Source organism: Lemur catta, chromosome 15, assembly GCF_020740605.2.
Source record: "Lemur catta isolate mLemCat1 chromosome 15, mLemCat1.pri, whole genome shotgun sequence".
In the NCBI taxonomy this organism is placed as follows: domain Eukaryota; kingdom Metazoa; phylum Chordata; class Mammalia; order Primates; family Lemuridae; genus Lemur; species Lemur catta.
This window is the reverse complement of record NC_059142.1, coordinates 43,712,761-43,726,502: the sequence shown is the minus strand read 5'-3', so window position 1 is coordinate 43,726,502 and position 13,742 is coordinate 43,712,761. Positions and strand designations below refer to the sequence as shown.

Below are 13,742 nucleotides of genomic sequence, written 5' to 3'. Positions count from 1 at the left end.
AAAAAAGAGAAGGCAAAGGATCAACCTTCACTATTAGCAGATTTTTTCAATAATTAATAAGATAATATATTTATTTAACAGTGTATATAGAGACTAGATCTATACTTAAATAGAATTCTAAAACAAGAGTACGTTTTACTTTTTTGCCCAACAATTGAAAAAATATATATCTGGGGTTCAGTTTTTATTTTAGCTATCTAGACTGAAAAGTACATTTCATCCTGAGATTTGGCAAATCTGTGGAATCTGAGAGTGTAACAGAGAATTGTGGAGATAGGTAAAAGAAAGAAAAGATCTGGATTCTAGTTCAGGGTTTATTTTTGTGCTACTCTGGGCAAGTGAATTAACTGCTTTTGGAGGCAGTTTCATCAAAGGTAAAACAAAGGAACTGGATGAAATCTTTAAGATTCTTTCTTAGCACTTAAAAAAAGTTTTCTGTGAATCAGATTTTGAACAAGTGGGAATTGAGCTATACTGAACATGAACTAAAGATGACTCAAATGTTATTTCCCTTGCTTCCTCACAGAACCCCCTTGCCAATTTATTTCCCCCCGCTTCCTCATAATCTTTTGCAAAAACAGGGTCTCTGAAAAGAAATCTCTAAAATTGAAGATTCTCAGTCTAAAACCTTTCTGGAACTCAACCTAAAACCTTTATATTACTCATAAGACATAGGGGAAAAAAAACAGGTTAAAAAAGAGGGAGCTTTCCTTGGAAACAGTATATGAGTTTCCTTTTAAAAACAGTATGTTTGCCAGGCATGGAGGCTCATGCCTGTAATCCTAGCACTTTGGGAGGCTGAGGTAGGAGGACTGTTTGAGGCCAGGAGTTCAAGACCAGCCTGGACAACATAGTGAGACTGTCTCTAAAAAAAAAAATTAGCTGGGCATGGTGGTGCATGTGGGCAGTCCCAGCTACTCAGGAGGCTGAGGGAGGAGGATTGCTCGAGCCCTGGAGTTTGAGGTTACAGTGAGCTATGATGATGTCACTGCACTCTAGCCAAGGTGACAGAGCGAGACACTGTCACAATAAAAACATGTTCAACAACAACGCTTTTAAAATATGAAACATTTGACAAAACATTTATAACTATGTCAACATAGTTTTTTGAATTTTGTGTTATAGATCAGCGGTCCTCAACCTTTTTGGCACCAGGGGCTGGTTTCGTGGAAGACAATTTTTCTACGGACTGGGGGAGATGGGGCAATGTTTTGGGATGATTCAAGCGTATTACATTTATTGTGCAGTCAAACATCTGCTAATGATAATGTGTATCTGCAGCCACTCCCCAGTGCTAGCATAACCGCCTCAGCTCCACCACAGATCATCAGGCATTACATTCTCATAAGGAGTGCGCAACTTGAATCCCTTGCTTGTGCAGTTTACAGTGGGGTTTGAGCTTCTATGAGAATCTGATGCCGGTGCTGATTTGACAGGAGGTGGAACTCAGGCAGTGATGTGAGCAATGGGGAGTGGCTGTAAATACAGATGAAGCTTCCCTCGCTAGCCCGCCACTCAACCTTCTGCTGTGCACTCCGGTTCCTAACAGGCCACGGACTGGTACTGGTCTGTGACCCAGGGGGTTGGGGACCACAGTTCTAGATTACTGGTCTTGAAGGTGAGCTGCAACATTTCTTTTGGGGAATATCAAAACTGGCTATTTTAATTACTTGAAATCTAAGATAAATTTTTTTTTTTTTGAGACACAGTCTTGCTCTGTTCCTCTGGGTAGAGTGCCATGGTGTCATCATAGCTCACTGCAAACTCAAACTCCTGGGCTCAAGCGATCCTCTTGCATTAGCCTCCTGAATAGCTGGGACCATGGGCATGTGCCACCACATCTGGCTAATTTTTCTATTTTTAGTAGAGATGGGGTCTCGCTCTTGCTCAGGCTGGTTTCTAACTCCTAAAGCTCAGCTATCCTCCTGCCTCAGCCTCCCACAGTGCTAGGATTACAGGTGTGAGCCACTGTACCCGGCCTAAGATAAAACATTTTTAAGTGAACTCTCATTCACTTAAAATACCTATGGTTCTACAAATGAAATTCTCCAGTTCTGAAATTTTACGAGTATCTTGGGAAGATATTCCACAAAAAAATCTTTCATATACTACAAGACTGGAAAACTTACATCATTTTACTGAATTAAAAAAATGTTTTGCAAAGTATTATCTAAGTAAATTTGTTAGCATTATGGTTACTTTAATAGATTTAATGACTTTTGGGAAAAATAATAATAAAAAAGATTAATTGGGAAGCTGATTCTTTAAGTCTAATTTAGATCAAAACATAAAAATGCCTTTATGGTATGTTGTTTTCCTTAACAGCAGTTAGGCATTTAAAAATATTTTCAGTGATATATCTTGCAGAGTTAGATGTCATGATTAATTTCTTTCATGTTATTCCACAGTCTTTCTTTAAATGATGTATTATTTAGTGCACAAGGTCAGTATGTGCCTATGGAGAAGATTACATGGATTACAGACTCTTCTCTTTCTCAAAGGTTATTTCTTTCTTGCAGGTCTTGTGGAAGAACTTGTGTATTAGTTACTGTTTGGGTTTTCAGACTTTTAAGATATAATTTATAGTTAAGACTGGTTTGTGTAAAAATCAGATCTGTGTACCTATCGGGAGCTACTGTAACAAGTAGTGATTTGCTTTAAAAAATTATAGGCAGACGGCTCCAAAAAGCATAGAGTAATTTCTAGCAGACATTCAAAGACTTCCAGTTTGAGTATAGCATTTTCAAATTTTCAGGTACTTTGTGGAAGAGCTAGCTGGGGGTGAAGGGAACAACCTCATACAACTAAAGCTTCCAACCTACCCATCTAATATTTATGTATAGGCAGTTATGTGCATACAACCTTATCTCTGGATTTTGAATTTACTTTAGAAGAAATTTAATCTTAACTTGTAAAAATAAAATAATGAACAATGACATGGAAAAGACTGATGGAAATATTCCCTTGTAAATGTGAGAGCCAGCCAGGCAATGATCAAGATGACTAAGCAGCCTCAAGGATGTGTGACTCAGTGGGCTAATGCAAGAGCATTTAGCTTCATGACATGCCTCTTAGTCATCTTCATAAAGGATTCTTTGTTTCAGAAAAGTAAGGGACTCATAAATGGTGTGAGGCATTGATTTTATTTGATAAAAATTAAATTCACTGTTTTGACAAAGCCAAGTTAACTGTAGCAGGGCCAATTTCACATAAATTCTTCCAACGAATCAGACTATCATTTGCACATATGCCCTCCAACCTAGTGTCTATTAAAGGAGCTAATAACTAAACATGAAATCTCTGAATGGCCTTTTATGTAATGGGATTTAGTAAAAGTCCTAAGAAAACCAACATATATTAAGAAATGAAGTTTTAATTAGTAACGTGTAATCTCTTCAAGCAGAACAGTGTGATTATAATTTAACATCAAACAGGTTAGGGTCTTATCATTAATAAGTTGTTGTTAATTTACCCCAAGTAGCTACTATTCAAAGTTACCATACTAGAATTTGCTTTGTGTATTTTAACTCCCACTGGTACCCTTTGTTCTGCCATATGATTTATTACATTTATCCATAAAAAATAACTAACTCTTCCTTCCTTTTAAGAGGCAGCAAACTAGTTTCTGTCTTTCTCTGTGGAATGAGAAATTTCATTAAGATGGCTAGAAAGAAGGAAAGGTTTCAGGCAGATAATTTCTAGCCTAACTCCACATTAACATACTAGTGACTAAATTTAAAAAATATGAACTCTTAAATAATTTTAAAACCTTAAGAACTTTAATAAGGTTAAATTAATTCAAATTAATATCCATCAAAGACATTAAGCTTTGGGACCAGAAAAGGTATTTGTGGGTAAGAGTATATAGCCAGCTATATATTCTGCACTAGCACACAACCCTTTTGTAACTATTCTAACATTAAAGCTCAAGCTCTTGGATGGCTAACAGCTAGGAATCTACTAACTTGCTGCAATGGGATCTTGGACAATGCACTTATGTGACCTTCTCCCCATTGTTGGGCTGGGTTTCTGGAAACATCAATTTTGGTAGAGCAGTTGTTCAAAGCAGCTGTCATGAAAAGTCAAAAAAAGGACTTTTTGCTAATGAAGCAAATGTTAATATCTCACTTGAAGATCTAAATTCTAGCTCATATGTTACCCCCCAAACTTCTGCTTCAGCAGTTAAAAGACTGCTATTATGATCAAACAATTGCAGTTACTATTAAGGCAATTGTTAAATGAATTATGCTTGTTAACCATGTTCATGGTTCTAACCAGCTCTTGAACTATAATTGTTTTGCATTTCTATAAACAGACTATATGGTCCTTGAGGCATAAAACTTAAATTAACAACAGTATCCTCTAAACCAGTGGTTTTTAATGTGTGATTTGGGGATTCCTGGGGGTTTCTCATGATATGTTCTGGGGATTTGCAAAGTCAAAACTATTTTTATAATACTAAATGGTTATTTGCCTTTTAACATAAATTTAACATACTAATTTTAATTTCTAATATGGTAAGTATCAATTCAACTTATATAAATAAAAGCCTTTTAGGGTCCTCAATAATTTTTTAAGAGTATAAAGGGGTCCTACGACCAAAAAGTTTGAGAAACACTGCTCTTAACAGAATAGTACAAGACTCTGCCTATATGGAACTCCCAATAAATGCTTACCACCTCAAATGCTCTTTAGATGTACATCCGTATATTATTTAAGACAGTCCCTATACTTGGACATAGTCAATAAACTTAGTACCCATACACTATAGCGTACATGACCATTAACTACCATAAAAGACCCAGGCTCATTTAAAACTAGCATTGTGATTAAAGAGCTATTTCATAGAATCTGTTGGAGTAATACTTTAAAATGTAGAAAGATATACCTCTACTCTAAAGTGAAAAAATATGCCTTAATCCACACTAAAAAAAGTTTTCAATCACTTTATCACTTTTTGGGGGGTAAAGTAGTTTTACTTCAATCATAATTTCAGAAGAAAAATATGTAAAAATGAAAGATGATCACAATTTGTATATTCCTTTAAATAAAATTAGAAAGTAAGATGTGACATGTTTTTTTAAAATTATGCCAGGAAAACACATCTGATTCTTTTTCTAAGGAATCTACAATGTTTTGGATATAATAATCACAAATTATAAAGGCTTGCCAAGCAGGTCTATAGAAACATAAGGAAAGTCTATTTGTCCAAGTTTGCTTTCTTTTCTTGACAATGTGTTTTACGTCATATCACAAGCCATACAATTCATCTATAAACAGGGATCAAGATAATATGTTACATTTTGAGGCAAAATTATCGTCCAGGGCCTCTAAGTTCTAAATTAAAGTATGCTAATATTAGAAGTACAAAATACTGCTAAGTAAACACTCTGTTTCTATGAATCAATGCATCCACCTGGATGGCATTTTCTAACCATTTAGACTGCTAAAAGCAAAGTTATGAAAAATAATAACTTCAAGGAACTAAAACACTAATGTCATAGCACCTTCATCACTGGACAAACTCCAGCTTTAAGTATTAATGTAAACAGTTGAGACACTATTTACAAGGGATAATAATTTAGTATTGATAGAAATGCATTATTCAGGCAGAGGGCTTCCTAAAGACTTAGGTATTCTTTGGAAAAATCTTTAGATGTACCTTTGTTGTCTTACTGAATGTTTAGGCTTAAGTGTAAGACAATGGAAAAGATCTTTATTGTATTCTAGATAGAACTGGTGTCTGTGTGTAATCACCAAGCTCACCAGGATGTATCTGTCAAACACCTCACTAAATCTTTAGATACTAGAAGCAGGTAAGGGCTATCACATAGCACTAGAACTAAACATGAAGTAGCCCCTAAAATTACACAGCTGAAATCTGTCAATTAATTTTGTTTTCTATATGGTATAATATCTATAGTTCAATGATGAACAAAGCAAAAATAAAATCAATAATGTCAGCATGTTTTTCAGTGATGAGATGAAAGATGATGCCAATGTGGCAGATTTTCAATCAAATCTAAAGGTCCATATAGATCTGTAGTTCTGGTCAATCTTTTTTTTTTTTTGAGACAGGGTCTTGCACTGTCACCCAGGCTGGAGTGCAGTGACACAACCACAGCTCATTGCAGCCTCAAACTCCTGGGCTCAAGTAATCCTTCCACCTCAGTCTCCTGAGTAGATGGGACCATAGGCACACACCATCATGCCTAGCTGCTCTTTTTTTTTTTGAGACAGTGTCACTATATTGCCCAGGCTGGCCCTAACCCCCTGGCCTCAACCGATCTTCCTGCCTTGGCCTCCCAAGGTGCTGGGAATACAGGTGAGCCACTGTGCTCAGCATCATTCTTCTTTATTTTGGCTGTGCATTCTGGTCCTGGCACAAATCAATTATTTGGTCTTTTGATTAAATTTATCCAGTCTTTGAATATAATCAATCTAAACTAGTGTTTGACATAATTCCATTTTCTGGACTGTAAATACACAGTTGCATATACCAAGCAACTGATATATGGCAAACTAAAGAAATGACAAGCAGGATGGACAAAAGGATTGAGGACTAAAAGTATGACTGAGGATATCAACTATTGTTGATGGGAGGTATGGTAATTGTTACAATACAATCAATCTTTTTATGCTCCTATTTGCTTAGCTATCATTGAAAAACTGTGAGCATAATGATGTCTATAATGGACAGTAGACATGTATAAATTCCTTCCTGTGGGAATTATGCATGTGGTACTATACCGCTTAGGGTAGAGCATAGGACAAGGGGGGAGGAGGACAGCAAAAGAAAGAAGGATAGAACCTATAAAATAAAAAAAAAGTACTTGATGAGTAGAAATATGGATTGCTAGATATTAGAGAAAGCAGACTATCTGTTAAAGCTATCAGAGATAGTTTGGTTCATTTTGAGCAAACAAGAGGCACAGAGATACCAGTAACAGGCCCTTCAACTAGAATATCTTTAAAACAAAATGAAAATCTTTGAAAAGATCAGGTGCCAGCTCATAGAAGCATGTAGCATGCCACAAAGAAACAGGTGCCTGAGTGGATAAAGGATAAGTTGTATGGATTTTGCCAGGATAGGACCATAGGCGTTTTCTGAAACTCCAAGAAAATAAAAGTACTGCATGTTACTAGAAAGAGCCACTAGAATGGAAATGAGAGAAATTACCTAGCAAAATACAGTTTGAGTATCCCTTATCATAATGCTTTGGACCAGAAGTGTTTTGAATTTCAGATTGTTTTGGATTTGTGAATATTTCATATAAATAATAAGATATCTTGGGGATGGAACCCAAGTCTAAACACGAAATTCACTTATGTTTCATAGCCTGAATGTAATTTTATATAATACTTTTAATACTTTCGTGCATGAAGCAAAGTTTTGATTGTGTTTTGACTGTCAGGTGTGACCCCTCATTTGTGGTGTCATGTTGGTGCTCGAAAACTTTTGGATTTTGGAGCATTTCAGATTTCCCTATTAGGGATGCTCAACCTGTACTTTACCATCAGCACAGTTTGCCTACAATATGGCTAGGGCTGAAGTTGGTCAACAGTCACTTCTGAAACCCAGGATCTTAAAAAAGGTTATTTCCCCCATCACCACCAGCCCTTTACATTTCTTTCAGAATTTCAGGGAATCAATGCTTCCACAACTGTTGGTAATTATAATGCCTTTCAATGAGGAGTACAATGTATTTGTGTTTATTTTTCTCTTCTAGACATAGCAGAAACGAATGTGTTCCTTGCTGAAATGGATCATCTCACTTCTTAAGGGAGGCTTAAGTAAGTTTGGAAATAGGAAACAAAGGAACTTTCTGGCTTTTTCCCATTTCCATCTGTTCCTGGGCATCCCTAAAGCTCTCCTGTGATTCTAACCTCTTAAATCCTGCTGTGTGCGAGCACCGCCCATACTCTGTCTTGGCATTCGAAGAGAAGTTCTCAAAGGTGTATGTCTCTGCTCATCCAGGTAAGCAAGGTCCTCCAAGTGGGCAGAGCTGGTAGCTGACAAGAAAGAAAAGTTTAGTTAGAATATCTTAGTTTAGAAAACTTCAGGGAGTCTGTATCTCTCAAACTTTGGAAACTTACTCCAGCACAAAATGCAATGTATAATATATAATGTATGTAATATATTTTATGTCTTTAAAAAATCAAATAAATGGCTTTTAAAAAAATATTAAGCCTTCAGTTCACCTGCTACTTTAAGACAGCACATTATAAATTTGTATTTGCTAAGAGGTTCTATAACCTTAAACAGAGAAATACAATATTTCCTATTCAAACACAGAAACAAGCAAACTTAACAAATGTAAAACCTCACTTCATAAAAGTGACAGACAATGTTAAAGATTATTTGAGATTAAAAATGAAAAACAAATAAACTGCCAGTCCAACAGCTTAAAATGCCATTTTGCTTCTGAATGCCTGAATCATGAAAGCTGCAACGACAGCAACAATAACAAAAGAGAAGTTTCTTTTTTTCTTTCTTTCTTTTTTTTTTTTTTTTGAGAGACAAGGTCTTGCTCTGTTGCTCAGGCCAGAGTGCAGTGGTGTGATCATAGCTCATTGCAGCCTCAAACTCCCGGGTTCAAGCCATTCTCCCATCTCAGTCTCCTGAGTAGCTACAGGCAAGTGCCACCACGCCTGGCTAATTAAAAAAAATTTTTTTTTTTTTTTAGAGATGGAATCTTGCTATGTTACTCAGGCTAGTCTCTAATCCTTGGCCTCAAGTGATTCTCCTGCCTCATCCTCCCAAATTGCTGGGATTATAGGTGTAAGCCACCATGCCCAGCCCCTAAGATTATTTTTTTGTGGCTGCTGGGCCTCAGATGATTTGCTACCAAGTACCTGGGGTGTATTCCTGTATGTGAGAAATTATATAATGTGTTGAGATTACATAGTCATCTGCCTCGAAGACTTTATAATCCAATTTGGCCATCATGGATATGTGCTACTTTGCCTAATAGTTGATTATAAGTGAGTTTTTTTAATAGAAACTAAGAGACAAAACAGGAAGAGGAGACAGGCTAGAATTCTCTCAGCATAAAGAAGCAAGCATGCTAACAGTAAATAAACTTGTTTCCAACCTTATATATAAGTTGATTATGGTGATTGACCTTGAGTAGTGATATTCATTTGTTAAGTTGTTCATTTATTCATTCAACAAATATAACACAATTGTTAATAAGAATGTCAGCACAGTATCATAACAATAATTTTATCATGGTTTCTAATCAGACTACAGAAAAGATGAGTGAGCAAACATTTTACTAAAGAATGTAGCAGACAGCATTCAAGAGAACGTTTTATTAAAATTATAAGAATGAAATTAGGACTTAAAAGTTATTCCATCTGATACCTGCCTAATGCTCAACTCTTTTCTCTCTTTAGAGGTAGCTGCATAGCTTATGCTTGAACATGCCTAATGGTGGGAACACAGTATCTCCTGAGACATGCTATTTCATCTTTGGTCAATTCTGTTATTAGTAATACAGTTTTGGCCGGGCGCGGTGGCTCACGCCTCTAATCCTAGCCCTTGGGAAGCCGAGATGGTTGGATTGTTTTTGAGTTCAGGAGTTTGAGACCAGCCTGAGCAAGACTGAGACCCCGTCTCTACTAAAAATAGAAAGAAATTATCTGGACAACTAAAAATATATAGAAAAAATGAGCCAGGCATAGTGGCACATGCCTGTAGTCCCAGCTACTCGGCAGGCTGAGGCAGAAGGATTGCTTAAGCCCAGGAATTCGAGGTTGCTGTGAGCTAGGCTGACACCACAGCACTCTAGCCAGAGCAAAAGAGCAAGACTGTCTCCAAAAAAAAAAAAAAAAGTAATACAGTTTTCTCTACTTCCCTACCTGCTACCCATTCTTTCTCTTAATGGTACAGATGCATCTTCTGTTTATACCCCCCCAAAATTTAAAAAGCCCCACCTCCACTGTTTTTTTGTTTTTTTTTTTTTAAGAGATGGGGTCTTGCTCTGTCAATCAGGCTGCAGTGCAGCAATCTGATCATTGCTCACTGCAGCCTCAAACTCCTGGGCTCAAGCAATCCTTCTGCCCCAGCCTCCTGAGTAGCTGGGACTACAAGCATGTGCCATGACGCCTGACTAATTTAAAAAAAATTTTTGTAGAGGTGGGGGGGGGTCTCTCTATGTTGCCCAGGCTGGTCTCGAACTCCTGTCCTCAAGTGATCCTCCCACCTTGGCCTCCCACAGTGCTGGGATAACAGGGATAAGCCACTATACCTGGCCAAAAATAACCCTTTAAAAAATGTACTAATACAGTAAAAAGAAAGGAACTAAAAGAAATGAACATTTATTTATTAAACACTCAAAATGTGCCAGGTAATGTGCAACATGCTTTTCTTGAATAATGTTTTTTATTTTAAAGGGAAACTGCTGCCCTATAGAGATGTTGCTCTATAGAATTGTTGCCCTATAGAGACAGAAATGATTTCAGGAGTTTTGCAGGGCTTTTCCCTGAAGGAATATGTGAACGTGTTAGTTCACATATCAAAAGCTGCCTCGCCTCAGGAGGGCATCTCACTGGTCAGTAGTAGCTTTCCAAGGCAACACTGTGTCTCAAACCTGTCGGCTTGTGCCTGCTTCTGTACGACAAAGCTTGGTATGAGGCCATGGGATGAGAACTGATCAAAGAGTGCCCACCCGACAGAGAGACACCTGCAGCTAAAAGCAATTAGCCTAAGGGACAGTTCCTGCTTCACTCCTGACTACCTGTCTCAATCAACAAAAAACCAGATAAAGAAATATAGAGCCATTATATCTGTTTAGCCTTTCTGCTAAGTGATAGTTTTATCTTAGAACTTAGAAGTTTGTCTTCGAAAGATTTTGTAACCATTTACTCATTAAGATAGAGTTAATTAAGGGATCTGTAGAAACTTTTTGGGAGACTTTTAACCTAAAATGAACTACCTGTTATGTAAATCCGTTACCCCTGGGGCAACTGATCACTGTACTGATAAATACTGATGTGGAACTTTACTTGTGGCCTCACAGCTCACGGGAATGCTGGAGATCTCCTGATTCCCCCAACTTTATACAATCTATACTTTATAAAATTGTACTTTTGTCTCTATGTATCCTTTTATTTCTATATTCTATTATTTTCTATTTCCTATATTTTCTTATCCCTTGCCAAAGGGATTTTCTTATCCCCTGCCATAGGGACCCGATTTTTCCTGGGGGAAACAAAAAAATCAGAAAGTGTAACAATGAAGACATTCTACAAATAAAGAGAAATTCATAGGCTTCTTGCCTGGAAAGATGCTTGGAAGATCCCTATTTCCTTGGTAAAAATTCCTATGGGTAATTTTCAGCCCCTCCCATATTAGTGCAATATTAGGATATTCTGAGCACAAATGTTTCCTTAACTTTGTATCATCTCCCTTCCCTTCCTTGATATTCTGAACACAAATATTCTCTAAATTTTACCAAATAGTTACAAAACATTAGTCATTATATGAATCCTCTGTATTAGTATATCCCAGTTTTCTTAAAAATAGAGGTTCTAATCTATATGTATTCTACAGCAGCTTTTTATCACTTTACTTCACAAAACCAAGAAATATGGTAAATATATTTTAAAATTTCAGCCAGATGACATTAGAAGAAAAAGAAAATATTGCCATTATTAAGCTGCATGAATAGTTCATTCTTTCACAAATCCAAATATTCACAGGTAAACTAAACTAAGGAAAAGCAGTGATATTCAATATAAAGCACAAACATTCTGGAGCCCTGATTCAGTAAATGGGGAACTATGGCTTTAATCAGTGACTGCAATAAAATTATGGTTGGTGTTATCTGAATTTGTTAAAACATTCATTCTTTTTCTTGTTTTAGCAATTAATATCTTCTTTTTTTGGTCTCTGAATCTATCACTATTTTCTTTTTTAATTTTTTATTTCAAAATATTAAAGGGGTAACAAATGTTTTTGTTATATGGAAGTCAGGGCTTTTGGTGTGTCCGCTGCTAGAATAGTGTTCCTGTACCCAATAGATAAGTTTTCCTTCCCACACTTCCCCTCCCAGGTTTCCAATGTCCTTTATATCTCTTTTTGCCCCTGTGTACCCATCATTTAGTTCCCATTTATTAGTGAGAATATACGGTGTTTGGTTTTCCATTCTTGATATACTTCATTTAGGAAAATGATCTCTAGTCCCATCCAGGTTGCTGCAAATGACATTATTTCATTCCTTTTTATGGCTGAGTAGTACTCCATGGTGTGTGTGTGTGTGTGTGTGTGTGTGTGTGTGTGTATCCACACACACACACACACACACACACCCCACATTTTCTTTATCCCCTCATGAATTGATGGACACTTAGGTTGGTTCCACATCTTTGCAACTGTGAATTGTGCTGTGATAAACATTTGAGTATAGGAGTCTTTTTTATAAAATGACTTCTTATCCTTTGGGTAGATACCCAGCAGTGGAATTGCTGGATTTGATGGTAGGTCTACATTTACTTCTTTGAGGAATCTCCACATGTTCTCCGTAGAGGTTGTACTAATTTGCAGTTCCACCCTACCACTATTTTCTTTATCAAATAATACAAAATCATTTTTCTACGACTTTTTTTTCTTATTAAAGAACTATTCTCATTAATTCTATTTTCAGTTTCTCTCTGATTTATCATTTTCTAAATTTTTGTCCCTTCTAATATATTAATATTTAAAGGTATATGAGACAAATATTGGAAAAATCAGCCAGGAGACCCAAAATTCTGTTGGCCACTGCCCTTTGTTCTACTAGTTGTACCTAGTTGTATTCTTCCTCATAGTCACTTGAATCTTTCCATTTGCAAGTAATTTTCAGAGAAAAAGTCTTTGTCATACTGTGTCAAACTTATCTTTCCCTTTGTCAAAACTCTGCTTAGGCTACACTCTCTTTGCTTCTCTGATCAATTTCCTAGTCAGAATTAATTGCTTCTCCCTTTCATATACTGCTATTTAGAACTTGTTTTTTCAACTAGTTGTTTATATGTCTTCCCTCATTGATTGTGGTAGGTTTTTGAGGGCAAGAGGGAATACCTGATTCATCTTTGATCACTCTTATCCCTTCCACGTAAATCAGAATGCCCCGCATATAATGCTCAGCGTAGAACTGAATTCCAGACTAGTCCTACTTAGATTTAATCTATCTGGCCCTATCCTCATCTTCCTCATTGCCTTGCTTGCTTAATGCTTAATAGACATAACTACAATAATTGCTTGGCTTCAATGATGTTCACATTATCTTCCTTCAGATACTGCTGATCCCTCTTTTACTTTTTTCCATAGCACATGCCATCTTCTAGCATACTATACAAATTATTTATTGATTATGTTTATTTTACTTTTCTCAACTAGAATGTAAGCTTCATGAGGGTGAGAATATTTGTTTATTGACGATGCTTAAGCACTTTGAACAGTGCCTGGCATATGGTATATGCTCAATAAATACTTGTCTAATGAATGAATGATTGTACTATATGTACAGTTCATGTTTTAGATACATTTAAACAATGAACAAATAACAAATTAACTTTTGTCTTACTGGGTTATTTTGAAGGTGGTAGCTATAGCAACAAGGCCTTGTATGTCATCATCCCCTGCAAACAACAATGACAGCTCTATAGGGACACACATATTCCTATCTTATAGTATTAATACTACTGTTACTGTGAAATTGTACCGGCAAAAGTTTTTGAGATAATTCTGTCAGATTAAA

At 36.4% G+C, this 13,742-nt stretch overlaps 1 protein-coding gene across 1 annotated transcript in view; it reads right to left on the bottom strand.

The window, feature by feature from the left end:
• TANC2 (tetratricopeptide repeat, ankyrin repeat and coiled-coil containing 2) overlaps nucleotides 1-13,742 on the bottom strand; it is a 289,785-nt gene that overhangs the window by 92,394 nt on the left and 183,649 nt on the right. Inside the window, exon 9 of the mRNA XM_045525947.1 lies at nucleotides 7,888-8,013. Coding sequence (XP_045381903.1) covers nucleotides 7,888-8,013 — 126 coding nt within the window. The remainder of the gene's footprint in view (nucleotides 1-7,887; nucleotides 8,014-13,742) is intronic.